Source organism: Acinonyx jubatus, chromosome E2, assembly GCF_027475565.1.
Source record: "Acinonyx jubatus isolate Ajub_Pintada_27869175 chromosome E2, VMU_Ajub_asm_v1.0, whole genome shotgun sequence".
In the NCBI taxonomy this organism is placed as follows: Eukaryota; Metazoa; Chordata; class Mammalia; order Carnivora; family Felidae; genus Acinonyx; species Acinonyx jubatus.
The window spans coordinates 18,001,458-18,029,029 of NC_069396.1; the positions used below are offsets into that span (position 1 = coordinate 18,001,458).

The following is a 27,572-nucleotide window of genomic DNA, read 5'->3' on the forward strand; positions in this document are numbered from 1 at the left end:
GGACAGTTGCAGGCTCACCTGGATGGTTCCCACAGGACAGGTGGCAGCAAAAGAAGCAGACACTCATACCTCCCCACCTGACTTTTGCCTCTGGGGAAGCTTATGTCCATAAAAAAAAAGACCAACATCCCTGAGATAACACTTTCAACACGCTTCTCCCTTCCCCCAAAACTGTCAACGATTATCACTACCCAAATTCTTCTACCTGGAATGGTTTCACATTCAAGGCCTTCCACCCTCTCCCCCACTCTCCACCATTAGCTCACAAGCCCACTCAGTGTGGTGTTCTCACTGACCTACCAAATAGGTCCTCTACCTGGGATACCTCTCTCTCTTCTCAGTGCCTTTCCAAATTCCACCATCTCTACACATGACCTCATCTCCTGATCCCAGACCCCATCCGCCAGTCCTAAAACAAATGTTAGTGGTGCTTCTGTGTGCCTCTCCATTTGGCCCATCCAGTCTTTACTGTCACTGACGGTGGATCTTAGAAACAAGAAGGATGTCTGATATTTCTCCCTGGATGCTAGAACACCTTATACACGGGTGACATTCAAAGAATGTTTGCTGAATTGAATTGAAACACAGTTTCTTGCCTTTTGACTCTAGCCTACAAAGACCTGATAAGAGATCCAGAAGTCCTAATTGAGGAGAACCAGAGTCTTGTAGGAATGAAGGGCACCCTAAGGTGTACAGAGAAGTACTGAGGGCTCAGGCTGTGCACAGCACATTGTATCAATGAGACCTGTGTGAGCTGGCTGAGATCACAGCAATATGTGCGAGGGAGGTCCTTGATTCCCTACCTGCACGAGATGCCTGTGTGCATGTTCATAGGAAGGCAGCGCTCCCTCTCCAATCAGTTCCGTATCAAACAACTCCGTTATCAGGATATTGGCACGGCATGGCATGTCACCATCTAAGAAACATGAACAAAGAGCCAGAAGCAAGCGGTCAAAAAAATATTTACAACAAATACGTGAAAGATAAAAGGTTAACAGATCACTAAATTGAAAGCATATACATATATCGAAGAATTCAATAGTGTCATGCAACTAACTTTCCAATGGCTCACCAAAGAGCCCATTTCGATGTACATATACACATCAAAATACCAGCAACTGCTAAGTCTTGCTTAAGAGAATGTAAGTGTCCACTACACCACTCTTTCAATTTTTCTGTACATTTAATATTGCAAGGGACTTGCAGAACTGATAAGAAAGCTATAAACACCCAAAAAGAAAACCAGGCAAAAATACAATTCAATTTGTATTGAATTGTACAGGCAAAAAAGACAATTCAAAACAGAAAAATCAATCAATTATATGGAAAAATGTTATTTATTTATTTATTTATTTATTTTTAAAGTAGGCCCCATGTCCAGTGTAGACCCCAACACAAGGCCTGAACTCCTAACCCTGAGATCAAGAGTCAGGTGCTTAACCAACTGAGCCACCCAGGCACCCCAAAAATGTATCATTCTTATTAGCAATTGGAGAGATGCAAATTAACAATTAAATAAACTATTAATATATTAACAACAATGATTTGAAAAACAGAAACTTAATGCTTCTACTTTTTAAGTTTATTTTTTTTTTTAAGAGAGAGAGAGCGAGCGAGCACGAATGGGGGAGAGGCAGAGAGAGGGGGAGAGAGAGAAATCCCGAGCAGGCTCCATGCCATGAGCATGAAGCCCAACCTTGGGGCTTGAACCCATGAACCATAAGATCATGACCTAAACTGAAATCAAGAGTAGGAAGCTTAAGTGAATGAGCCACTCAGGTGCCCCTGAATGCTGGTACTTCTATTTCTAGGCTGCACAGAGAGAGAAAAACCAAAGCAAGAGAGGTTGCATGATTCCAATGATACTACAAGATCCAGGATTCAGAATCCCCAGTTCCTTCTACTAAATCCTCCTTAATTAAGTTAATTTCTTGCTACCAGTCAATCCCCCAAATAATAGTTGTTTTAGAATACTAGGATCAGGGAAGATCTTTTTGCTGAATCTATTTCTCAAGCCTCCATCATGTAATGTAATGTTACTTCTACAATTACAATTTTTAATGAGCCAAGAGACAATAAACTTTGGAAGGGGCTAATTATCATAGAGAATTAACCATAAATACTTCTAATGGCACACAAATTCTCATCTGACAAAGCCCACTCATCTTCCCCACACAGAAGACAAGTCTCATGGATAACAAAAGGAAAGAGAAGCATTTAGGAAGCTCAAAGGAGGGTGAGGTAGAGAAAACCTGAAGTCATGGAGACCTGGGGCTGGATCCCACTTTCTAGCCTTGAACCTTCAGTGCTGACCATCAGTCACGTAATCTTTAAAACAAGAGTAATGAGATATGGTGGTAGCACAGCAAAGGAAAAAGCTGTCCACTTTCACTTTCTTTTTTAAGTTTACGTACTTTGAGACAGGGAGAGAGTATGTGCACACATGCTCAAGAGCAAGGGACAGAGAGGGAGAGAGAAAATCCCAAGCAAGCTCTGCATTCTCAGCACAGAGCCCAATGCAGGGCTCTATCCCAGGAACCTGTGAGATCATGACCTGAGCTGAAATTAAGAGTAGGACACTCAACTGACTGGGCCACCCAGGTATCTACTTGCTATGAAGTACCCTTGTGCTCAATGGCAGTATGCCATGCAAGGAGGCTGACAAGAAACATCTGCCTCTTGGCACAGAGACTGCCCTCCTGAATGGCACTGCCCACATCTCTGATATCATGCCAAACTCGAACGGAAATATATTATCCCAAACTGCACCCAACCCCTACACAACTGCTTCTCCCTCCGATGCTTCTGCCTCAGTGGATGGCACCACCGGTCACACAGCCCTGAAACCAGGGCATCATTTGTCAGCTCCAGGAGAGCAGAGACCCTGCCTGCTCTGCTTGCCATTTTACCCCAATGCCTAGAACAACACCTAGCACCCACAACAACCAGCAAACATTGGCTGAATTCTTGATTCCTCCTTGTCATCTTACATCCAATCAGTCACCAAGCCCTGCCAATTCTACCTCCTGAATAATTCTTAAAACAATTTTGTAACTTAAAATGATTTATTATTCAATTTGCTTCAAATAAACAAAGTTTTATGATCCACTGAATCTCAATAAATACTCTTGAAGAGCCTGGTATCTAGCATGTGAGTGCTAATACAGGAGGGTGAGTGGGAACCTGGGGAGGGGTGGTTACCCCAGTGCCTTGTATGTCTTTGCCACATGACTAGATGGACAAATGTTGCTCCCCAAGTTACCTGTGGAGTACTTGGGATCAAACTTAGCCACCCACTGTAGTCAACTAGAAAACTAGATAAAATATATGAAACAAGTGTTTTCAGATGTTGAATAAGAGGAAACAAATTTGTTCTCTAAGAAGAGAAACAAAGTGACCCCTGCAACTGCTCTGGCTTTCTGCCAGTAGGTAGTTTCCAGATGCTGTACAAAAAGCACGATGTCACGCAGAACGTAGCAATCTTGCTGAGGTAAAGAGATAGCAACTGAAGCTGAGAGAGGGCAGGTGGCTGGGGCTCACGACTGGGGGCAGGGACCAGAGAGGATGTTACACAGAAAGCAGGTTTCCGAAATCTGCACAGGACTCCCCCGAAGCCTCTTGTTGAATATATTCACACATATAGAAGAATATAGAAAGTCTGGCAAAGGACGACCATAGAGCTAGAAATTGAATAATTTCCAGAGCTCACAGAGGACTGGGAAACATTCTAGTTCCACTCAGCCAGCACCAGACACTAAGCAGAGACCCCAGAAAAGCCATGCTTTGCTAGTGTGACCAAGGTAGTCTTAAAACAGGGGCGCCTGGGTGGCTCAGTCGGTTAAGAATCTGACTTCGGCTGAGGTCATGTTCTCTTGGTCCATGAGTTTGAGCCCTGCATCTGGCTCTCAAACAGCTCAGAACCTAGAGCCTGCTTCATATTCTGTCTCCCTCTCTCTCTCTGTCCTTCCCCTACTCATGCTCTCTCTGAAAAATAATAAACATTAAAAAAAGAAGAAGAAGGAGGAGGAGGAGGAGGAGGAGGGGGAGGAGGAGAAGGAGGAGGAGGAGGAGGAACAGTGGTTTTCAATAGAGGGCAATTTTGCCCCTACCCACCCCCAAGACATTCAGCAATGTCTGGAGACATTTCTGGTTGGTACAAATGCTAGTGGGGGAGTAGGTGATACCAGCTTCTACTGGTTAGAAGCCAGGGGTAAACATCCTCCAATACACAGGACAGCTCCTCCCAACAAATTATCAGGCCCAAAATGTCACTTTTGAGAAAACCTGACTTAAAATTATTCTAACCCGGGGTGCCAGGTGATTCAATCAGTGGAGCATGTGGCTCTTGATCTCAGGGCTGTGAGTTCGAGTCCTACATTGGGTGTAGAGATAAAAAATAAAAATCTTTAAAAATAAATAAATAAATAAATAAATAAATAAATAAATAAATAAATAAATAAAGCTATCCTAACCCTGCTCCAACAAAGCTTAAAAACAAGCCCTGAGGGGCGCCTGGGTGGCGCAGTCGGTTAAGCGTCCGACTTCAGCCAGGTCACGATCTCGCGGTCTGTGAGTTCGAGCCCCGCGTCAGGCTCTGGGCTGATGGCTCAGAGCCTGGAGTCTGTTTCCGATTCTGTGTCTCCCTCTCTCTCTGCCCCTCCCCCGTTCATGCTCTGTCTCTCTCTGTCCCAAAAATAAACGTTGAAAAAAAAAATTAAAAAAAAAACAAAAAAACAAAACAAGCCCTGAAAGGATCAAACTAACCTACTAGTAGCCCAACTGCATGCCAGGCAAAGCCTTTTTTTTAATTAAAAAAAAAAAAATGTATTTATTTTTGAGAGGGAGTGAGCAGACATGAGACAGAGAGAGGGAGATAGAAAATCCAAAGCAGGCTCTGTGCTGACAGCAGACAGTCCAAGGTGGGGCCTGAACTCACAAACCATGAAATCATGACCTGTGCCAAAGTCAGACACTTAACTGACTGAACCACCCAGATGCCAGCAAAGTTTTTAAAGGGAGACAATAAACTCTGGTACTCAGCAATGCAAAACTCCCACCATACATGGCATCCAAATAAAAATTATTAGACATGTGAAGAAGAAAAATGTAATCCAGAATCAGGATAAAAATTAGTCAGCAGAATAAACCCAGGAAAGACTGAGGCAGTGGAACCAGAAGGTAAGTATGTTAAAACAGCTATCTGGTGGCTCAGTTGGTTAAGGGTCCAACTCTTAATTTCAGCTCAGATCATGATGTCATAGTTCATGAGATCAAGCCCTGTGTCAGGCTCTGCACTGACAGTGTGGAGGCCTACTTGAAATTCTCTCCCCCTCTCTCTGCCCCTCTCCAACTGGCTCACGCATGTGCGCATGTTCTCTCTCTCAAAATAAACTTTAAGTAATGTCCTCTTAAAAAAAAATAAAAACAAAAAACCCCAGCTAATATAGATATGACAACTATTTAAAAAAATCACATGAAAAAATAAGAGCGATGCAAGTTATAAAACAGAATCAAAGGAAACCTTTAGATATGAAAAATACAGTATGAGAAATAAAAAGTTCACTAGATGTACTCAGCAGATTAGACACCACAAAAGAAAAAAAACAGTAAACCTCAAGACCTAAGAAACTAACATGTCCATCAGCAGGTGAGGGGATGAACAAATTAAAGTATGCACACACACAGTGCTACTCAGCAACCCTTGATCCACAGAACGTGGATGAAACCCAAAAGCATTATGCTAAAGAAAAGAAAGAGTACATGTGGGTGATTTCACTTACTCAAAATTCTAGAAAGGGGGGGATCTGATCTAATCTACATTGAAGAAAGCACATCAGGGGCGCCTGGGTGGCTCAGTCGGTTGGGCATCCGACTTCGGCTCAGGTCATGATCTCGCAGTGACTTCGAGCCCCACGTCAGTCTCTGTGCTGACAGCTCAGAGCCTGGAGCCTGTTTCAGATTCTGTGTCTCCCTCTCTCTCTGACCTTCCCCCATTCATGCTCTGTCTCTCTCTGTCTCAAAAATGAATAAACGTTAAAAAAAAAAGAAGAAAGCACATCAGTGGATGCCTAGGATCAGTGATACGGAGGCAAAAGACTATAAAGCGGCCATGAGGAAATCTGTGCACGGTAAAGACTTTCTACAGTCTGGAATGCAGAAGAGGTTACAAATGTGTTTACATTTGTCCAAACTCAAACTATATACTTAAGACAGATGCACTCATTTTTAAAAAAAATTTTTTAATGTATATTTTTGAGACAGAGAGAGAGAGAGAGAGTGCACACGCACTGGGGAGGGGCAGAGAGAGAGGGAGAGAAAGAATCTGAAGCAGGTTCCAGGCTCTGAGCTATCAGCACAGAGCCTGATGTGGGGCTTGAACTCCGGAACCGCAAGATCATGACCCGAGCCGAAGTTGGGCGCTTAACTGACTGAGCCACCCAAGTGCCCCAGATGCACTCATTTTATGTACATTATACCTCAATAATGTGGACTAAAAAATGAGATAATTATTTGCACACTCTTTTGTAGGCTTCAAAAATAAAGGGCACACTAATCCTTTCTTTTGTGCATGTTTCAGATTCTCCATTTAAAAAAACATTTTTTTTAAATGGGACAAAAACGTTGATCTTATATAGATGCTTCCATCTAAAATACTGCATTTTAAAAAACTGGTGATATACATAACCTCATCCCAGAAGCTTCTTTTGCAATCTTTCCACTGTCTCTCCAGGTATCAAGTGGCATGTGAAATTTTAGAAGTCTGACTCAAATGCCTAGACTATAAAAAATAGTCTGAAAACCTGGAGAGACTGTGCTATATAGGCAAATCTCTCATGTTGGATGCTGAAGCAGGATGTCAGCACTAAGCAAACCTCTTTCTGCTATCTACTTAGTTTTACTTCTGTCGATAAAACTCAAATCTCTGAGAACTGAGTCACATAAGAATTTCAACTTGCTTAAAGCAAAAGGAAGTTTCATTTGTCTCACCACTGTTGAGCATTAGTCTTGGTTTACTCACTGCTGATTTGTTTTCACTAGTAGAGAAGCAAAGTACTTATCTTCAGACCAAGTGGAGAGGCCCCATTTCTCTTCAATAACCTGAATACGTTTATTCCAGATAACTAGAATAAACCTTGTCTTCTCTCCTATAAGAGTGAATAAGGCTTTTAAAATAGTATGTTTTGTTTTTTTTTTAAGTTTATTTGAGAGAGAGAGCACGAGAAAGTGCACTATCATGAGAGGGGCAGAGAGAGGGAGAGAGAGAATCCCAAGCAGGCTCCATGCTGTCAGAGCAGAGCCCCATGAGATCATGACCTGAGCAGAAATCAAGAGTCAGATGCTCAACCGCATGAGCCACCCAGGCACCTCTCAAAACAGTATGTGTTGATCTTACCTGGCCCCATCGTCACCTCAGTGGAATGCTTGTTAATAATCTTAATCTTATCACTGAAGCCATTTTTCTCCACAATCTTTACAGCAGCATCAGCCATAGGCTTGAAAACCTAGAAATTGGAGCCAAAACCCAAGTAAAAATGAGCAATAAATTAAATAACATCCTAACATCAAAGATTAGTAATCTCTCTTTAAATGGAGAATCAAGACACAATATGTCTTGATACAGGTTCTAAGACTTGAAGTAAAAGAGGTCTCCATTACAGAGTTACCTCCTGAATATATAAAATGTACCTCTGTTACTGTTTGATACAGGCAAAATATTTCTTGGGCTGATTTGATCTAAATGAATGACACTTCACCTTTGTAACTTAAATAGTTTATTCTCCAAATGCATGTCATAAAAATGAACACAAAGGGAAGGCCATCCACTGGGTTTAACTTGCAGGAGTTAAACCTTACATGCCAGGCACACTGGGGACACAGGGCTTCCCAGGAAGGTTGCACTACCTAGTAAGGACGGCAGGTGTCAGAGCCAGGCTAGAAGAAGGCAGCAAGGGGATTTGCTTCACAAAACCACACCCTGGGGGAATGGGGCTGGACAACTGTACTCTCTAGAAGGAAGTGAGACTGTTACTGCATTAGTTGTTAAATGTAAACAGGCGTCAGCTCAAAACTGTCCCAAATCCTTGCTGCTGGCATAATACAGCCTCTATTTTATGGCATTCGAGGACCTCCATAATATGAACCACCTTAGTTCCCCCAGCCTTATTCCCCTCCTAATCCATCCTCACCCATGACTGATGCTCCTGCCACACTGATCTTATTGTGCACTAGGGAAGCCTTAGCCTTCTCTGCCCTACCCCAACCTGCCAAGGCAAACCCAACTTTCCAGGAAGCACGAAGCCCCCGCTTCTCCAAAGCCTTCCTAAACCCTTCACTTATCCCTAAACACAAACCCCTCCAACTCTTACTTTCTAGCTTGCCCAATTTAGATTGCACGGCTCCAACCACGATAGTGCATAAAACATACAGATGCACATGTGGCCACACCTACAGAGTGGAAATAGAACAAAATGATAAAGTAACTGGTCACAAGGACAAGATTTCCATTTTTCCTAAGTCCTTTTCTGCGTTTTCCATATTTTCTACCATGAACACATACTTCTTTTATTAAAATCAAAAGGAAATGCTATATTCTTCTGTAAAGGATACATATGTGCTTACCTAGGAAAAAAATCGTTCCAAACTGTTTCAAATTATTTCTAGGATCTGGCTTGGTGTTTTTAGATGTAGTCTGAGGGCCTCAAGACCTCAGTTTTCACCCATCGCTTTGCCTCCACCCCAAAGTTATCACAAGTTCGTATCATCCCCTCAGGCCTCCTGCCTCTGGACATTATCACTCATCTCTTCTGTTGACCCTTCAGGCTTGACATTCACAGTCTCCTCCTTAGCTTAAGACCTCAAAATCTCTCCCAGAACACTTCTTTCTGGAATGGCCCCTGAAGATGACTTCCCAACATCATTCTGTGTACTCCCCTGCACCTCCAGTTTGGGGAATGACTGTATCACTTCCAAGTGGTACACCTGTCTGGTCTAAGTGTAACTGAATCTCTCAGGCCATGTCACTGAAGTAAGTTAAATAGGATTGAACCTTATTCTGGCCAAAGATACCCAAAGAGAGGTTTGCTAGAGATTTCTGAGAAAGTTCTTCTTGCTCTTACAAAGAAGGAAAATAAGTGAAGAAACCAGGACAATGCTTTATTCTCAAAGCATTTACCACAGAAATCACTGTAACGAATACACCTTCCCAAAACATTCCTCACTTTTCAAACGTGTTAAAAGAGAAGTTTATAGTCACTGTCTGTAATTCCTTGTATTCCATCTACTCCTCAAACCTATTCCCCTGAAAATACCATTTAAAGGAGGTCACCTCCTAGCTGCCAACCTAACAGCTTTCTCTCAGTCCTCATCCTACTCAACTGCTACATCAGTGCTAATACAGTGACCACATGCATTTAAATAGACGTTGATTCAAACTAAGTGAAATTTAAAAATTCAGTTCTCAGGGCGTCTGGGTGGCTCAGTCGGTTAAGTATCCGACTTCAGCTCAGATCATGATCTTGCAGTTTGTGAGCGCAAGCCCCACGTCAGGCTCTGTGCTGACAGCTCGGAGCCTGGAGCCTGTTTCAGATTCTGTGTCTCTTTCTCTCTACCCCTGCCCGACTCACACTCTGTCTCTCTCTCTCAAAAAAAAAAAAAAAAAACATTAAAAAAAAAATTCAGTTCCTCATACTAGTCACACTGCAAGTGCTCAGCAGCCGTATGTGGCTACGGACCACTATGTTGGCCAGCACAGCTATAGAATATTCAGCATCACAGAAAGTTCTATATGACAATGCTGGGCTAGAACATCCACACTTGCTGACCACTTCCTTTTTCCCATGAATGCCCTGCAACCTTGGCTTCCACCTCTGCCCTCTAGGGTCTCTTTGCATCTGTCTGAACTTGCCTTTACTGGCCACCCTTCTTCCCTCACAGGCATGTCCCCAGCTCTGCCCTTCTCATTTTACTCTCTCCTTGAACAACCTCCTACAATGCCAGCTTCACCTGCCACATCTGCAAATGAGTTTGGAAATCCGCCTGTACACGCCACTCTCTAAAGGTTCAGACGTCCATCTCCAGAGACTAGCAGGTTCTCACTCATTGTTCTAGACCTGTCTTTCCAGTTGTGGAGCTCAGGCAGAGTTGAAAACCACAGGGCAGTCCAGCTAGAACTGAGTTGAGAGGTTCAAAAGGTGGTCACTAAAGTAAAAGCTGGGAGGCCACCATAAGATGTCAAGAGCCAAAAAGAAAAGATCTGAGAATCACAGACCAGAGCACCAAGACAGAAATTAGAAATCCAGGTAACTGAGATGGAAATATATAGAAAAACCCAACAGCACAGTCCTACCAATTCTGCCAGAAAACATGTTCTTACCGTAAATATATATATTACATATATGTATGTACGTGTGTACTTTTTTTTTAAGTTTATTTACTCATTTTGAGAGAGTGCGCGAGCAGGGGAGGGGCACAGAGAGAGGGAGGGAAGGCGAAATCTCAAATAGGCTCTGCACTAAGAGTGAGGAGCCTGAAGTGGGGCTCAAATCACAAACTGTAAGATCATGACCTAAGCTGAAATCAAGAGTCAGATGCACAACCGACTGAGCCACCCAGGTGTCCCCTCACCCTGTATTTTCAATTAGCAGTCCACGCATAAAGTGACTCCTGCCCTGGGACCTGTCTCTCTCATACTTACCACATCCAACATGAAATGCATTATCTTTCCTACAAAGTAAGTATCTTCTTGAGTTCCTCTCACCAGTCAACAGCATCACTGTTCCCCCAGACAACCATGCTAGAAATCTCACACTCACACATCCTCTCCCATCCAAGATACCACTGTAGGGCTAGCACCTTAATTAGCAACCAAAAGACCAAGTCTCCAGGTCTAGCTCTCCTATTTATTAATTGTGAGATTAAGTCTTTAATCTCTCTGGGTCTTAGTTTCTTCATTTGTAAAGTAAGGATAATAAAATTTACTTGAGACTAAGGTAACTATCCTAAAATATAAATTTTTTTGTATCTGTTTAAAAATCATGATGATGGAGGCACCTGGGTGGCTCAGTTGGTTAAGCATCCGACTCTTGATTTTGGCTCAGGTCATGATCTCACAGTTTATTAAGACTGAACCCTGCATCAGGCACCATGCTGGATGTGGAACCTGCTTGGGGTTCTCTCTCTCCCCCTCCCTCTCTCCTGCTCATATTCTCTTTGTCTCTCTTCTCTCAAAAAAAAATCTTGATGATGCCCCAGAAGGCCAAGAAATGACTCTTGATCTTTTTATGAAGTCCTGAGACAAGTGCACAGAGTCATACACTCATACACATACACACACACACACACACACACACACACACACACACACACACCCCTACCTCTCTCAGGACTTAATGGAGACCTGAAGCCCATTTTTCTTTTTTTTTTTTTTAAGATTTTCTTTTTAATGTTTATTCATATTTGAGAGAGAGAAAGAGCACAAGTGGGGGAGGGACAGAAAGAGAGGGAGACAGAATCCAAAGCAGGTTCTAGGCTCTGAGCTGTCAGCACAGAGCCTGATGTGGGGCTCGAGTGCTGAGATCATGACCTGAGCTGAAGTCGGGCGCTTAAATGACCAAGCCATCCAAGGGCCCCTGAAACCTATTCTTTTTTTTTGTTTAATGTTTATTTATTTTTGAGAGAGAAAGAGAGCATGAATGGGGAGGGTCAGAGAAAGGGAGACACAGAATCTGAAGCAGGCTCCAGGCTCCAAGCTGTCAGCACAGAGCCCGACGTGGGGCTTGAACTCACAGACTGCGAGATCATGACCTGAGCTGAAGTCGGACGCTTAACCGACTGAGCCACCCAGGCGCCCCTGAAGCCCATTATTCTTATTTCAGGCTAAGAACAACTAACTCAGGATACTGAAGTTAGAAGTCTTTATTGTAGCACTCAGGTCCTCCATAGTGTGGCTACAATCTACCTTTCTGGATTTCCACCCTGACCCTGTTTGCCATGACTCTGGACAATACAATACGGGATTCCCTCAGCCTAAAATGCCCACCTTTCTAGACCATGAACATGAGGGCCACACTATAGGGAAAGAGGGGTGGGGAGCTAGAAGGAGTCTGAGTAGAATACCCCAGAGTGCTGCCTCCAGACTTTATGTGAGAAAGCAAAAATCTTCTATCTTGTTTAAGCCACTGTTATTTTGGGACTTTGTTATTCACAACTCAATCACCATACAAACCAAATCTTGTAGGAAAAAGTGTTTAAATACATGCTACCTTTTCCCAAAAGCTGTGAAGAACATATGCCAAAATTTCAACAATGGTTAACATTGTGTTAACATGCTATTTTTGTTTTACATTTACCATATTTTCTATGGTAGAATGCATTATTTACTTTATCAGCAAAACAATGTATGTTTAATGTTACAATAAAGAAATGAAATGACAGACTGCCCAACTACCGACAAACATAGTAAGATAGCAGGCTCAATGGAGACATTTAAACTAGTAGGTCTCGGGCGCCTGGGTGGCTCAGTCGGTTAAGTGTCCAACTTCAGCTCGGGTCATGATCTCACAGTCCGTGGGATCGAGCCCTGCGTTGGACCCTGTCCTGACAGCTCGGAGCCTGGAGCCTGCTTCGGATTCTATGTCTCCCTCTCTCTCTGCCGTTCTCCCGCTCATTCTCTGCCTCTCTCACTCTCAAAAATGAATAAATGTTAAAAAAAAAAAAAAAAAATTAGGGGCGCCTGGGTGGCTCAGTCAGTTGGGCATCCGGCTTCAGCTCAGGTCATGATCTCATGGTTTGTGAGTTCGAGCCACGTGTCCGGCTCTGTGCCGACAACTCAAAACCTGGAGCCTGCTTCGGATTCTGTGTCTCCCTCTCTCTCTGCTCCTCCCCCACTCATGCTCTCTCTCTCTCCATCAAAAATAAAAACATTAAAAAATATTTTTTTAGTAAAAAAAAATTTAAACTAGCAGGTCTCAACCTTGGTGCACAGTTAAAATTCCCAATGCCCAGGCCACATCTCAGAATAATTAAATTAAAACTGGAGTCAGGATAGCGGGGTGGTGAGGCAGGGGAGGCAGTTACCGCATCAGTATTTTCTGAAGCTATTTAAGTACTTAAGTGATTCTGACATGAGGCCAAGACTGAGGACTGCTGTTTTCAGAGGAGAAAAGGAGACCCTGGGGTAAGGAAAGGTGTCTGATTCATCTCCATATCCTTAGAACCTGGCTCTATGCCTGAAACAGAGTGAGCACTCCATGAACATTTGTAAACAAACGGATAGGCAAGGTACATGACAGACTTCCCACACAACACACAGGACACATATCTGAACAGTGTGGCTCACCTCAATGGCATAGCAGAAGTCAGCCCCTGCTGTGACCGCCATCATTGACAAGAGTCCCGTGCCAGTGCCAATGTCAAGAACCAAAGCCTTCTGTCCTCTGTCCTTCACCCTGCTCACAGCAGCCCGGATACCCTGATAATATTTTATATTCTAAGAGAAAAGGAGAAACAGCTATCACTTCATACCAGTTACTATAAACAAATGCAAGGATACTTTGTGAAGTTTGGGAGTCATGGATGGCAGCAGCAGTGTAAGTCATGGTTCCATGGCTTTCTGGCCTGTCAAGGAACGGCATTGGCTAGTTGAGTAAAGCAGGCCTTGAGAGACTCCCAGAGCACTGGGTCAGCCTCTTGCCTTTTATTTGATGATTGTCCCTCCCTCCACACCCACTCTTTTGTACTCTGCTTAGAGGGGCTGGGGCTCTGCCAACAACCTTCTCCTTTTCCAGCTATTAGGTATGGACAATAGGGGAACTACAGGGCGACCGGCAGGTAGGAAGAGGCAGAAAACTTGTTCCTTCCCAAATGGTTGCTGCTCTCATCAGGGTCCTCCCAGAAGTGGCAGCCAGCTCCAGATGCCAGCTCTTCCCCAGCTCCTCTCTATACTCTCATCACCAGCCTCCTTGGGCACCTCAGAGACAGGTGCAGCACTCATGGAGCTGTCCTTCTCGGAGAGCTGAGCACCAGTTCCACAGGACCTCTCCTCCATGCTTCCAGACTCATGAAGCTCACTCTTCTGTATCATCAGCCCTAGGCAAGTTAGCTGCCTCCTGCAATTACTACCACTAGGTAACCTTGGTGCTCCCATTTGCTTCCAGGCCTCCCACATCTGTGTTACCAATTCCCCCTGTGAAATTCCCTCTGTTGAAATAGTAACATGGCTTTGGATTTCCTTACTGGACTCTAATTCACAGGGGTTCCTTGTCTCAAAAAATAATCCCCTCCTCAGGAAATCATTTCTTTGTTTTTAGTTCAGGTCTTTAGCAGCTGACACAGATACATTTCCAATCTGTAACAGTTTGGCTCCATAGGTACCCTGACCCTTCTGATGAAAACAATAATGATAGGGAAAACACATGCAAATCTTTTAAAATGCACTAATGAGCTGGCAAGTTAGAAAGAAACATTAAGAGGCCAAACTCCTGGGGGGCGCCTGGGTGGCTCAGTTGGTTAAGCGTCCAACTTCAGTTCAGGTCATTATCTCACGGTTGGTGGGTTCGAGCCCCACGTCAGGCTCTGTGCTGACAGCTCAGAGCCTGGAGCCTGCTTCAGATTCTGTTTCCCTCTCTCTTTGCCCCTCCCCCACTCATGCTCTGTTACTGTCTCAAAAATAAACAAACAAACATAAAAAAATTAAAAAAAAAGAAAGAGGCCAAACTCCTGGAAGTAGATTCCCCTCAACTGAGCCTTAAGGTGACTGCCTGACAGGGTGACACCTTGATCACAGCCTGCAAGGGACCCAGAGTCAGGGCACACAGCTAAGCCTGAGCTCAGATTCTGAACCCACAGAAATGATGAGACAATAATAACTCTTTTCAGCCATTAAATTCTGGGATACTTTGTTATACAACAGAACATAATACAGGACTGGTATCAAAAGGGCAACATTCTCAGACCTGAGTGCAATCAAGTCAGAGATCTCAATAACAAAAATATAACTAAAGAAAAAGAGATTTTTGAACTTGAAAAATTCTAAACTCACAGGTAAAGAACTAAATCAAAAGAGAATTAGAAAATATCTAGAACTGAACTTTTTAAAATTACATTATCAAAACTCAGGGGATAGCAAAAAGCAATATTTGGAAAGAAATACATTACAAAAGACAAGAGATAAGGTAAGCATCTGTCTCAAAAAATTAGAAAGAGGACTGCAATATAATCTCTAAATCAGCAGATGAATAAAAATAATAAAACACAAAAATTAATGAACCAGGGAACAAATATGGAGATTTTATAGAAATTTTTTATAAAAGTTATTTCAAAAATCTAATTGATGAGCCTCTGATAAGTCAAAAAACAAAAGGGAAAAAGAAGTAAGCAAAAACTGGGAATAAGGGGTGGGGGAAAGAGCACGGTACCACTATATATGCTGCCAATATTAGAAAGATTAAAGATTATAAACAACTTTTAGCAAATACATTTTGAGGTACACCTGGGCGGCTCAGTTAGGCATCTCTTGATTTCAGCTCATGATCTCACATTTCGTGAGAGCGTGGCCATTTTGAGCTCTGCACTATCAGCTCAGAGCCTGCTTGGGATTCTCTCTCTGCCACTCCCCCTAGTGCATGCACGTGCTCTCTCCCTCTCTCTCAAAATAAACAAACATTAAAAAAAACTTAAGATTACAGAACTTCAAATCAATAAATAAAAATCAACTGAAATTTTATATATCAGCAGCAGCCTTTAAAACCTTGGCAGAGGAGGGGCACCTGGGTGGCTCAGTTGGTTGAGCATCCAACTTCGGATCAGGTCATGATCTCACAGCTTGTGAGTTTGGGCGCTGCATCGGGCTCTGTGCTGACAGCTCAGAGCCTGGAGCCTGCTTTGGATTCTGTGTCTCCCCTCTCTCTGCCTCTTCCCCTCCTGCATGTGCTCTCTCTCTCTCGCTCTCTCTCTCTCAAAAATAAATAAATGTTAAAAAAAATTAATGGGGCGCCTGGATGGCTCAGTCGGTTAAGCACCTGACTTTGGCTCAGGTCATGATTTCGTGGTCTGTGATTTTGAGCCCTGCATCAGGCTCTGTGCTGACAGCTCAGAGCCTGGAGCCTACTTCAGATCCTCTGTCCCCCTTGCTCTCTGCCCCTCCCCCACTCATGCTCTGTCTCACTCTGTCTCTCAAAAATAAATAAATGTTAAAAAAAAAAATTTAAGAAAAAACCTTGGCAAAGGGGCAGCACCTGGATCAAGTGTGGGACTCTTGACCTTAGCTCAGGTCATGATCTCACAGTTCCACAGTTCAACAGTTCGAGCCCCACATCAGGTTGTGCACTGATGGCGCAGAGCCTGCTTTGGGGTTCTGTCTCTCTGCCCCTCCTTGCCCGTGCTTTCTCTCTCTCAAAATAAATAAATAAACTTAAAAAAAAAACCTTGGCAAAGGGAAGGATTTCTTAAACAAGAGACAAAAAGTACCAGCCAACAAAGAGTAAAAAATAAATCCTGACATTAAATTTAAGAACTTGCATTTATCAGATGACAAAACAACCCATAAAGTAAGACACCTACAATACATGTAACTGACAAATGGTCAGTACCCAAAATACTAAAGAACTCTTATAAATAATTAAGTATTAAAAGAAGAAACATGTAGGGCACCTGGGTGGCTCAGTTAAGCATCCGACTTCAAGTCAGGTCATGATCTCGCAGTTCGTGCGTTCAAGCCCCATGTCCGCTCAGTGCTAACAGCTCAGAGCCTAGAGCCAACTGTGGATTCTGTGTCTCCCTAACGCTCTGCCCCTCCCGTGCTTATGCTCTCTCTCTCTCTCTCTCAAAAAAAAGAAAAAAAAAAGAGGAAACACGAAAAGCCAATGAACAAAAAGAGTTCATACTCAGTAGTAACCAGAGGAATGCAAATTAAAACTGACAATGACAGGCTGAATCATACCTATCAGACTGTCAAGAATGTAAATTGGTTAATACCAAATAATGGCAAGGACATGAAAGAAGAACTATCATACACAAGTATGAGAATGTAAAATGGCATGATCCTTTGGGAGACATCTGACATTACCTCATAAAGTTGAACAAACTCAACGGGCAGCAACTCCATTCTTAGATATACCAACCTAGAGAAAAGTGTCCCAGAGTACAGGTCCTAGAATATTCTAGGAGCACTACGTACAACGGCAACAAGTTAGAAATAACCCCAAGGTCTACCAACAGAATAACGAGGATATATTTATACAATGGAATCTATACATCATGAAAATGCATGAACTACAGCCTCATGAAAAATGGATGAATCTCAAAAATAATGGTGAGCAAAGAAGAAAGTCATAAAGATTAAACAGTATGACTCCATTATATAAAGTTCACAAACAGGCAAAACTAGGAATTTACTTTTTTAATACAACAGATGGTAAAACTATAAAGAAAAGTAAGGCAGTGACTGATATAAAATTCAAGACAGTGGAAACTTCTAGGGGGAGAAAAAGGAATGCAATCTAGGAGTACACAGGGGAATTGTAAGTAACTGTAATGTTCTATTTCCAAGCTGAGTGGTAAGTCTATGAACATTTACTATTCTTTTTTAAACTATACATACACATTTTATACTCTTCTCTATGTCTGTCACAATAAAAAAGTTTTTTATAGAGTAAGAATGGTAATAAATCTTAAAATAGCAGCACTGAATTCTAAAAGAAAATGAATAGTGGGGCGCCTGGGTGGCTCAGTCGGTTGAGCGTCTGACTTCAGCTCAGGTCACTATCTCGCAGTTCATGGGCTCGAGCCCTGCGTCGGGCTCTGTGCTGACAGCTCAGAACCTGGAGCCTGCTTTGGATTCTGTGTCTCCTTCTCTCTCTGTTCCTCCCCTGCTCACGCTGTCTCTCTATCTCTCAAAAATAAATAAAGATTTAAATAAATAAATAATGAATAGGGGGTGCCTGGCTGGCTCAGTTGGTGGAACATGTGACTCTTGATCTTGGGGTTGTGGGTTCAAGCCCCAGGTTGGGTATACAAATTACTTAAAATCTTTAGGGACACCTGGGTGACTCAGTTGGTTAAACGTCCGACTTCAGCTCAGGTCATGATCTCGCAGTTTTTGAGTTTGAGCCCCACATCAGGCTCTCTGGTGTCAGCACAGAGCCCACTTCAGATCCTCTGTCCCCTCCGTCTCCCATGCTCATACTCGCTCTCTCAAAAATAAACATTAAAATAATAATAAATAAAAGAAAATGGATAATGTCAAAATTCTGACAAAAAGTGATTTCCCAATCAGAATCCAATTCAGCCTAAGTCTTAACTGTAAGGACAGAATAAAGAAGTTTTCAGATTAGCAAAGTTTTTAAACTCTCACCTCCCATGCACCCTCTCATAGGACACTAAGGAAGAATGTGCTTCACCAAAAAGAGAGGGTGAACCACAGAGGAACACAGGGGAACCAGGAAACATGGGACTCAATATAAAAAGAGAAGAAAAGGGGGATGCCTGGCTGGCTCAGTTGGTGAAGCACCTGACTTCGGCTCAGGTCACAGTCTCACAGTTCATGGGTTTGAGCCCCGTGTCAGGCTCTGTGCTGACAGCTCAGAGCCTGGAGCTTGCTTCGGATTCTGTGTTACCCTCTCTCTCTGTGCCTCCCCAGCTCACTCTGTCTCTCTCAAAAATAAATATTTTTTAAAAGGGGGGGGGTTAATTAATGAAGAGGTAGGAACATTCCTCAAACGAGTTTGGATTTTAACTTGACAACAGTGAGAGGACACCGAGGATGGTGCTAAACAGGGTTGTGAGGGTTTTAAGCAGAAGAATAACATAGATTGGCATTTCAGAAAGACCCCTTGGGCTGCTATGTAAAGAAAAGAAGAGAGGTCAACACTAGTAAATGAGGTCTGAGCAGGCAGTAGGGTTGAAAGATTCACACAATTTGATGACAGACTGTGTGCTCAGATGAGGAAAAGGGTGCCATTTTTCTGCCTGGCTGACTGAATGAATGGCAATGCCATTTGTTCAAATCCCCTGGAATTTGAGCCAAAAAGGATCATCTTTGCAGATGATACTAAAATCAGAGAGGCTCACAAGCTCAAGAAACCAGCAAGAAGCCAAGACCACTAAGCTAGAGAGAATTAGTCAGATCCAGAAGCAATGTCTGTCCACATCCTATAATTCCCCAATAGCTCAGCAAAGGCACTCAGCTATTTGATAAAAATCAGGGAAGCACCTAGCCCCTTTTGGTGTATTCTACACACTAATGATGCTCAAGGAGACTGTTATGTCATGATGTTGCCAAGAAGTATGCATACTGAGCAGTTAACCAGGGCTGGATGAAGTAGACACCAACAACAAAGCCTCATGACCAACCTGACCATGTGCCCTGATCTTTCTCTTACCCTACACTGCTTAGCTCTTAAGCTTGGCCCTGAATCCTTTGCCTTCAAGCCTCTGCATTTCTGAGCCATCCAGATGAGAATGACCAGTCAAGCACTCTGGTAGACCAGGAAAGCTTGCATTGCTAACCATCGTAACACCAAAACTGTAACATAATTCAAACAGGAAAAGAAAACTCAGATGAAACAAAAAGAAACAAACAAACAAAAAGCTGAATGAAATGTCACAGTGCAACAGAAGTCAAATTTGCTTTTACAAAACAGTCTGCAGTGGCCTCTAGAGATATGATTTTAAAATTACAAACGGACTACACGAGGTAAAACTGTGTAATTAGAGAATCTGTATCTAGAGGAGATTATGGAGATCAGCTAGTATATCCCACTCCTTTTAAATCCTAATAAACAAGATCTGCAGAGGTCCCATGTTTTCTCCAAGGCCACACTCAAATGAACAGCAGAGCTGGAAGTAGGACAAGGCCTCCCAACTGATTTCCTGACCACTCGTTACACCATACTGCCTCTGTACATTATTCTAACATCATGTCTCTGGAGGAAATTTTTGATCTTGTAACTAACTAAAGGTTTCAACACCACAGCAAGATAATGGTTTCCTTTTACACTTACTCTGTCTTTGTCATGTAACATATCAGCATAGGAGGATCTAAAAAGAAACAAAAGGTCAGAAACCTCTATTAATGATATCCATTAACATATGAGAGCATTCACATATATAAATGCATTCCTAAGTCAAATGGAAAAACATCCAGGCCCATTTTATTTTTTATTTATTACTGAACTATAATTGACATGCAATGTTACGTTAGTTTCAGGTGTACAACATATTGATTCACAATTCTATACTCAATGTTCAATATGTTAAGTGGAGTCACCATACAACATTATAACAATGTTCCCTCTGCTGTACTTTTCATCTCTAACCCAGGCCCATTTTAAACTATTTTAGTAGAGTTATAAGCTAAAATTCTCTAGTATTGCAGGAAAAAAAAAATCTTAAAGATGTTTACTTTCAGCAAAGAACCTCACAGCTAAAAATGGTCTGGGAGTTAGCCCTGTCACAGCCACCAGCATGCTGATCATGTTATATGTCACACATTTTTTTTTCTCTCCAGAACTCAGACTCAATTTGTCTAATACTTTACATAATCTTGCATACATTTGCACATTACAATAATCACAGATTCAACACTGCAGAGACGGATCAGGGAAAGTATGTACCTGCTGTATAAGTGAGGGGTATCATGCCCTGCACTTTCCATTAATTCACAAACTTGAAAAATCTCTGGCAGGGTCAGGATAAGCTCCCAGAACTCAGCAGGCCCAGCCCAAAGATGCTTTCTGAGAGATGCAGGTGAGAGCTAAGGTGCTTTCACTAAACAGAGGACCTCCAGCTTCAGATCAACAACAGAATCACTGGAGACCTGTTTTTTGTTTTTGTTTGTTTTAAATAGACTCCATGCCCAACATGAGGCTTAAACTCACAACCCTGAAATCAAGAGTTGCATGTTCTACTGATTGAGCTAGCCAGGGATCCTTGGAGAGCTTATTTTAAGTGCACATTGCCAAGGCACCTGGATGGCTCAGTCAGTTGAACTGAGTCTGACTTTGGCTCAGGTCATGATCTCACTGTCTGTGAATTCAAGCCCTGAGTCGGGCTAGCTGCTCTAAGTGCAGAGCCCACTGCAGATCCTCTGTCTCCCTCTCTCTCTGCCCCTCCCTTGTTTGCACTCTCTCAAAAACCAATAAAAATTAGGGGCGCCTAGGTGGCTCAGTCAGTTAAGCAGCTGACTTCAGCTCAGGTCATCATCTTGCAGTCTGTGGGTTCGAGCCCCACATCCGGCTCTGTGTTGACAGTTCAGAACCTGGAGCCTGCTTCAGATTCTCTGTCTTTCTGTCTCTCTGCTCCTCCCCCAGTCGTGCTTTCTCTTCCTCTCTCTCTCTCTCTCTCAAAATTAAACATTATAAAAAAATTTTTTAATAAATACTGAAAAAAAAATTTTTAATGCAGATTCTCACGATACATGCAAACAGATCCTGATCCAGAAAATTGGGCTGGAGTCTGGAAATACGCACTTGAACTGGTACCCCACACAACTGTGACACAGGCAGCTCATATTCTAAACGCCGAGGAGCACTGTACCAGAAGAATAGCATTCTTTTCGTTTTAATGGCACACCATGGCTTTTACATGTGAACCCACCTAGGAATGCTTCGTTGAAATCTGGTTCTGTCTTTCCCTACCTTCCAAGAGGCATTTCTGGTCTCCATCTTCATAGCCTCATCATCCACTCTCCCCACCACTCCACAGACATCATTCTGCCTAAGCACTATCAACCCACTCCATCACTAACATTCAGGATTTCTGTCTCTGTTGGACACTCCCTCTTCCTGAAACACTTTCTTCTTTTCCACTTGCTGGCCATTCCCTCCTGGTTCTCCTGCCTCCTCTATTCCAAGATTCTTTCTTCAGCCCTCTACCTTTCTCATCACACACCCTCCCTCAGAGCCTGCCATCTTTTCCATCTTGAATTCTAATAACTGCAAACTGGCTCCAGACCCATGTTTATCGGCCCACTGCATCTCTACCTGGATGACGAAACCCAGATACCTAATCTCCATCACCTTCTCTCCAGCAACACCCATTCCTCCTGTGGTCATCCCTCTCACAGAATACAGCTCCATCCACTTAGTCACTCTAATCAGAAATCTTGGGTGCTTCTGGAACTTCTCTCTCCTTCCACCACTGAACCAATGAGTTATTAAAACTCAAGCTCCTTCAAAGCTGTCTCCCCACCTCCACTGCCTCACCTGTAGGGTTGCAATATCCACCCAAATGGCTTCCACTCCCTCCAACCCACTTTCCACATCGCTCTCAGTAAATGTCCCAAAATGCAGCTTAATCTTTTTTCTCCCCAGTTTAACATCTCAATCACTTACAAAATGATGTTCAAAATCTTTTGAAAGAAGGTAGTATCTTTGAGCCCTTATTCCATACCACACATTGTATTTGTCACCCATCAAAGAGCCCTAAAATAAGGCTTTATATGTGAGGAAATGTACATTATTACATGTATGGAAACTTATATCATACTGAGGCTCAAGGAAGTTAAGGAGCTTAGCCAATGTCAGAGTTAAGACACGACACAGCCCAGACTAACCCTCATGCTCCTCTTCCTGCATTTTGCTACCACCCTTTACAATATGATCCTGCCTACCTTTTCGGTACCCTCACCAGAGCCCTGCTTTTGTACCACATTCCAGCTACCTCAAACTGCTAGCCATCCCCCAAACTGTTACACGTGATCCCTGCTGCTCAGAAAGCAATTTCCCTCCTTTTGGATTTGGGAAATCACTCACATATCACCGCCCCCACCCCCACCCCCCCCAGCCCAGCTGGTTCTTACTGCTTCCATGAACTTTTGCACCCATGTCCAGTGGCCTTTCTTCACTGTGTCATGATTCGTTACATGTCTGTCTCTTACAAAAAACTGCATGGTCCTTGAGGATGGGAGCCCCATCTTCTTCATTAGCTCCACCACAGGGCTAGTATGTTGTATGCACTTAATGACTGCTAAAGAATAGTAACGCACTCAACAGTTTTAAATATCCCTTCCCAAGTCAGGGAAGAATGCATTTTTCACATTTTCCATTCAAAAGAATTTAGCTATATGATAAATGTGTCTCCATTTCAGTGACACAATGAATGAATTTCATAAACTCTTCAATTATCACTAGTACTACTGAGGTGGGTCCTCTCTGCTCCACTAGACAGATCCTCTGAGACCCTGATAAAGCTGTTACATGATATCTGACTCTCTACACAGAAATGACTTTGCCTAATTCCCACACAAACCTACCTGGCTGAGCAGACCTGCTCATGACCAACATCTGCCCTGATCAGAAGCACTGGGTAAAGCTTATTCCACATTCGGACAGGATTCTAGGGCTCCTACTTTGAGAGCCAGTGTCCCCACCCAGCTGCAACCAATGGTGAACACGCCCTTGTTACCTTGCAATCTCCTGGTGGTAATCATAGTGCTCATCCTCTTCCAGCCACTCCACAGAGCCAGTGGTTGGATTGGCCCGCCCGCAGAAGACCTTCATGGCGCCAATCAGCTTCTCAGTTTCACCACAGAAAAGCAGCCTTGCCAGCTCACTTCTTGTGGACAGGTCTAATCATCAGAAATCTATTCACATCATAATGCCCAAAATGTAGAAGGAAATAATTTTAAAGACAAAAAAAAAGAAAAAAAATCATAAAATGAACAAAAGCATCAAAGCCAATGAAATTATTTGTTAATCGGTATTTTAGGGGCACCTGGGTGGCTCGGTTGGTTAAGTGTTCGACTTCAGCACAGGTCACGTTCTCCCGGTTTGTGGATGGGTCCAAGGCCTAAGCTGGGTTCTGCACTGACAGCATGGAGCCTGCTTGGAATTCTCTCTCTCTCCTTCTCTCTCGAAATAAATAAACTTAAAAAAAAAATTAGTATTTTAATCTTTCCCACAAGTTATTTGGTTTTACATTCAGCATGTAACATCAAAAAACTGTAATTAACATAAATTCATAAAGCTATCTGGAAACTTTGGCAGTCCCCAATGATTTCAGGTTAAATGAGCCTCACAGGTGCAACTCGACACAGCCTCAAGGTAAAGGCAGATGAGAAGAGAAATAAAGCAAAGGAAACAGGTGGTTAACCAGAAAGAAGAAACAAAGAGGCTGGGGTAGTGGGAAAAGAGTGCCACCAATACTGCCTCAGGATATTAAACAGTTTAAACACTAGTGCCTGGGTGGCTCAGTCAGTTAAGCATCTGACTCTTGGTTTTGACTCAGGTCATGATCTCACGGTTTGTGAGTTCAAGCCCCACATCAGGCTGTGCTGACAGCTCAGAGCCTACTTGGGATTTTCTTTCTCTCTCTCTCTCTGCCCCTCCCCTGCTTGCTTGCTCTCTCTCTCTCGCTCTCTCTCTCAAAAATAAAGTTTTTAAACACTTAGTTTAAGGAAAAATACAAAGAGCAATTCAAACAAAGTAGGAAAACTTTCATCTAAACAAATATATCACAGCTGTAAGTGTGGACAATCCAAAAATATCATGTTGAGCCAAAAATAAATAAATAAGCAAATCACAGAATACGTAATGATAACATTTTTATAACATTTATAATGATGCCAAACAAGAATATATTTTTTAATTTTTTTAATGTTTATTTTTTTAATTTTTGAGACAGAGAGAGACAGAGCATGAATGAGGGAGGGTCAGAGAGAGAGGGAGACACAATCTGAAGCAGGCTGTGAGAACAGAGCCCGATGTAGGGCTCGAACTCAAAGACCCTGAGATCATGATCTGAGCCGAAGTTGGAGGCTCAACCGACTGAGCCACCCAGGCGCCCCAAGAACAATATATTCTTCAGGGATCACACTAAAAAGCATAGCAGGGAATAAGGATAGTGGTTACCCCTAAGAGGAAAGGGAAAAGGCTGGGATCAAGGAGGGCCATACAGGGGGCTTCAAAGTAATAGTACTGTTTCTTCTTAAACAGGATGGGGAAGTGCCACCTGGGTGGCTCAGTCGGTTAAGCATCCGACTTTGGGTCAGGTAAGTTCAAGCCTCTGCATTCTGTGCTGAAAGCAGAGAGCCCACTTTGAATCCTCTGTTCCCCTATGTCCCTCCCCAACTTGCAAAGGCTCCTTCCCTCCCTCTCTCTCAAAAATAAACATTAAAAAATAAATAAAACTGGGTGGTGGGAAGAAAGATGTTCATGATACTGTCCTTCTTTATGACTTACAATTTTTAATAATGATTACTTGTTACCTACTCAATATTTGATTTTAAAAGTAATTTTTAAAAATTCTTCATCGAGAGATGTCTGGCTGGCTCAGTTGGAAGAGTGTGCAACTCTTGATCTTGGGGTTGTGAGCTCAAGCTCCACATTGGTTGCAGATTAAATAAATAAAATTTAAAAAAATTCTTCATCTTAAAAAATCCTTCAAATTCTCCAGATTCATCTTGTATGCCCTATTTCTGCAGAGATCTATTTCTGACAGAGAAACACCACAGCTCAAAGTCTGAAGGCACCTGTCAGCAGGTATGGGCTCTACCAGCACCCTCCCACCTACCTTCAGAAAACCTCAAGTGTTCTACACTCCCCTTCATTTCTTGTTAAACACTGATCTATCTTCAGGAAACCTTAGAAAAAATGCCTAGTCCATAGGTCCCTAAACATCCCTGAGGCATTTTACTGACCAGAGTTATTGCCTTTCTCTCAAAGTTATTTAGACTAAACACTTAATTCTCATAAAAGATGGGGAAAAATCTTTTCTTAAAAGACTCAGGCAGTCAGTGGTCTGGCTCAAAGTAGTCAATTTGTCCTTCAGTGAAACTCTACTTCTAAAATCTCAGTATTACTCATCCTCTCTTCTAGTGGCTCCCAAACTTTCTGGCAACACCAGAAAGAAACATACTTTACATAAAGACACAACACACATGCGTACATACAAACTTTCACTAGTGTTTAGCCTTCCTATGGGCAAAGCCGTTTGATACATTCTACTGTATTTTTTTTTCTTTTTTTTAAGTTTACTTATTTGAGAGAGACAGAGAACACATGTGTGGGGAAGGGGCAGAGACAGAGGATCCAAAGCAGGCTCTGCACTGTCAGTGCAGAGCCCGATGCAGGGCTCAAACTCATGACCTGAGCTGAAATCAACAGTCAGGTGCTCAACCTACTGAGCCACCCAGGCGCCCTGATTTTTCTTTTTAAATTGATCATGATCCACTAAACTGATTTCACAACTTTTTCAATGTTTATTTTACTTTTTACTTTGAGAAGCATTTTTCAATGTTTATTTATTTTTGAGAGGCAGAGAGAGAGGGAGACAGAGGATCTAAAGCAAGCTCTGCACTGTCAGCACACAGCCTGATGCAGGGCTTGAATGCACGAACCGTGAGATCATGACCTGAGCCTAACCAAATGAGCCACCCAGGTGCCCGATTTCACAATTTAACTGAGTTGCAACCCACAGGTTAAAAAGTTTTGCCACAATCAGCTGTGAACCTCTCCTATGTTAATTTTTTTAAAGAGTATCTCCAACTATCAGAATCTGTAATGTGCTTTAAATAAGTGTGTCCAAAAAATGCCACAGTAGAAAGAAATAACCATATCTGGCTGAATGTTCAGGGAAGGCTTAAAAGATGGCTAGGATTTAGATGGGCATGGGAGGGAGAGGGCACTTCACCAGATCAGAAAGACTTAGTCATGTACAGTTAATAAACCAGTTTAACTGAAGTGAAACTGAACAAGAGGTCAAACATATCAGTGAGGTACATACTGTGCAGAGTCCTAAAACCCTTATCCTGTGGGCCATGTGAGATCAATTCTGAAGTTATTTAAAGGTTAAGAGTGTAATACAGAACTCTAATCTATGGAATTTCCTTTTTGTCTGTGCTGTTGCTTAGGCTATAAATAGGACTATAGTTTTTTCATAACTTAGAGAAGTTACTAGTTTCATGTAAGTTTAAATAAAGCTTGCAGATGGGAACCATGTCCTGTAACCTCTTTGAGTACTACACATCTCCTATGGATAAATCCCTTTTATTATTATGACTTGTCCTCTCCCAAAAGGACCTCACACTCCAGACTCAGGAGCTATTTTGACCCCCTCCTCATTCAAAAGACCTGTGAACTCACATGATAGTTTATAAGGCTGGAATGAAAACCACCATGCCAAGCCCTAAATGGATTACCAATCAGATTTCAGAGCAGATAGCTGCTTCATTCATTCAAATTTTAGTAAAATTTATACAATATCAGACACTGCGTTAGGGACTGGAGAACTCCCATAAGTAAAATGAAGGAGATCTTTATCCTCCAAGGGATTAGATTCTAATAAGGGAGAGACTAAATATACAATCACAAACTATGTGAGTGCAAGAAAGGAAACAGGCAGGGTGCTATGAAAGAGAATTAACAAGGTTAATTGTTAGACTCTCTGAGGAAGGTGGCAATTAAGATACCACAAGGTAAGAGAGAAAAGTAGTGCTTATGTTTCTGGAAACCTTACCCCTACTTTTCCAAGAAAAAGTCCTAAGGGAAAAAAGACCTGTGTATATAAGCAAGACTGACAAAAGCCTGAATGACTGAAGCACTTCCAGCAAAAGTATTGAGAATGATAGATTAAGCGTG

At 42.5% G+C, this 27,572-nt stretch overlaps 1 protein-coding gene across 13 annotated transcripts in view; it reads right to left on the reverse strand.

Annotated features, from left to right (window-relative positions):
* The window catches only part of PRMT7 (protein arginine methyltransferase 7), a 45,867-nt gene that overhangs the window by 17,594 nt on the left and 701 nt on the right, over positions 1-27,572 (reverse strand). For 6 of the 13 annotated variants that reach the window (XM_053211305.1, XM_027076050.2, XM_027076056.2 and 3 more), the window contains exons 2-7: positions 23,710-23,861; positions 23,401-23,578; positions 19,998-20,034; positions 13,337-13,486; positions 7,394-7,502; positions 804-916 (exon numbers count right to left, since the gene is read on the reverse strand). In XM_053211305.1, the coding sequence (XP_053067280.1) occupies positions 804-916; positions 7,394-7,502; positions 13,337-13,486; positions 19,998-20,034; positions 23,401-23,495 (504 nt within the window). In that variant the 5' untranslated portion in view covers positions 23,496-23,578; positions 23,710-23,861. Of the gene's footprint in view, positions 1-803; positions 917-7,018; positions 7,146-7,393; positions 7,503-13,336; positions 13,487-19,997; positions 20,035-23,400; positions 23,579-23,709; positions 23,862-27,572 lie in introns of those variants that run through there. The other 7 variants (XM_053211306.1, XM_027076052.2, XM_027076051.2 and 4 more) reach the window with 4 other exon arrangements.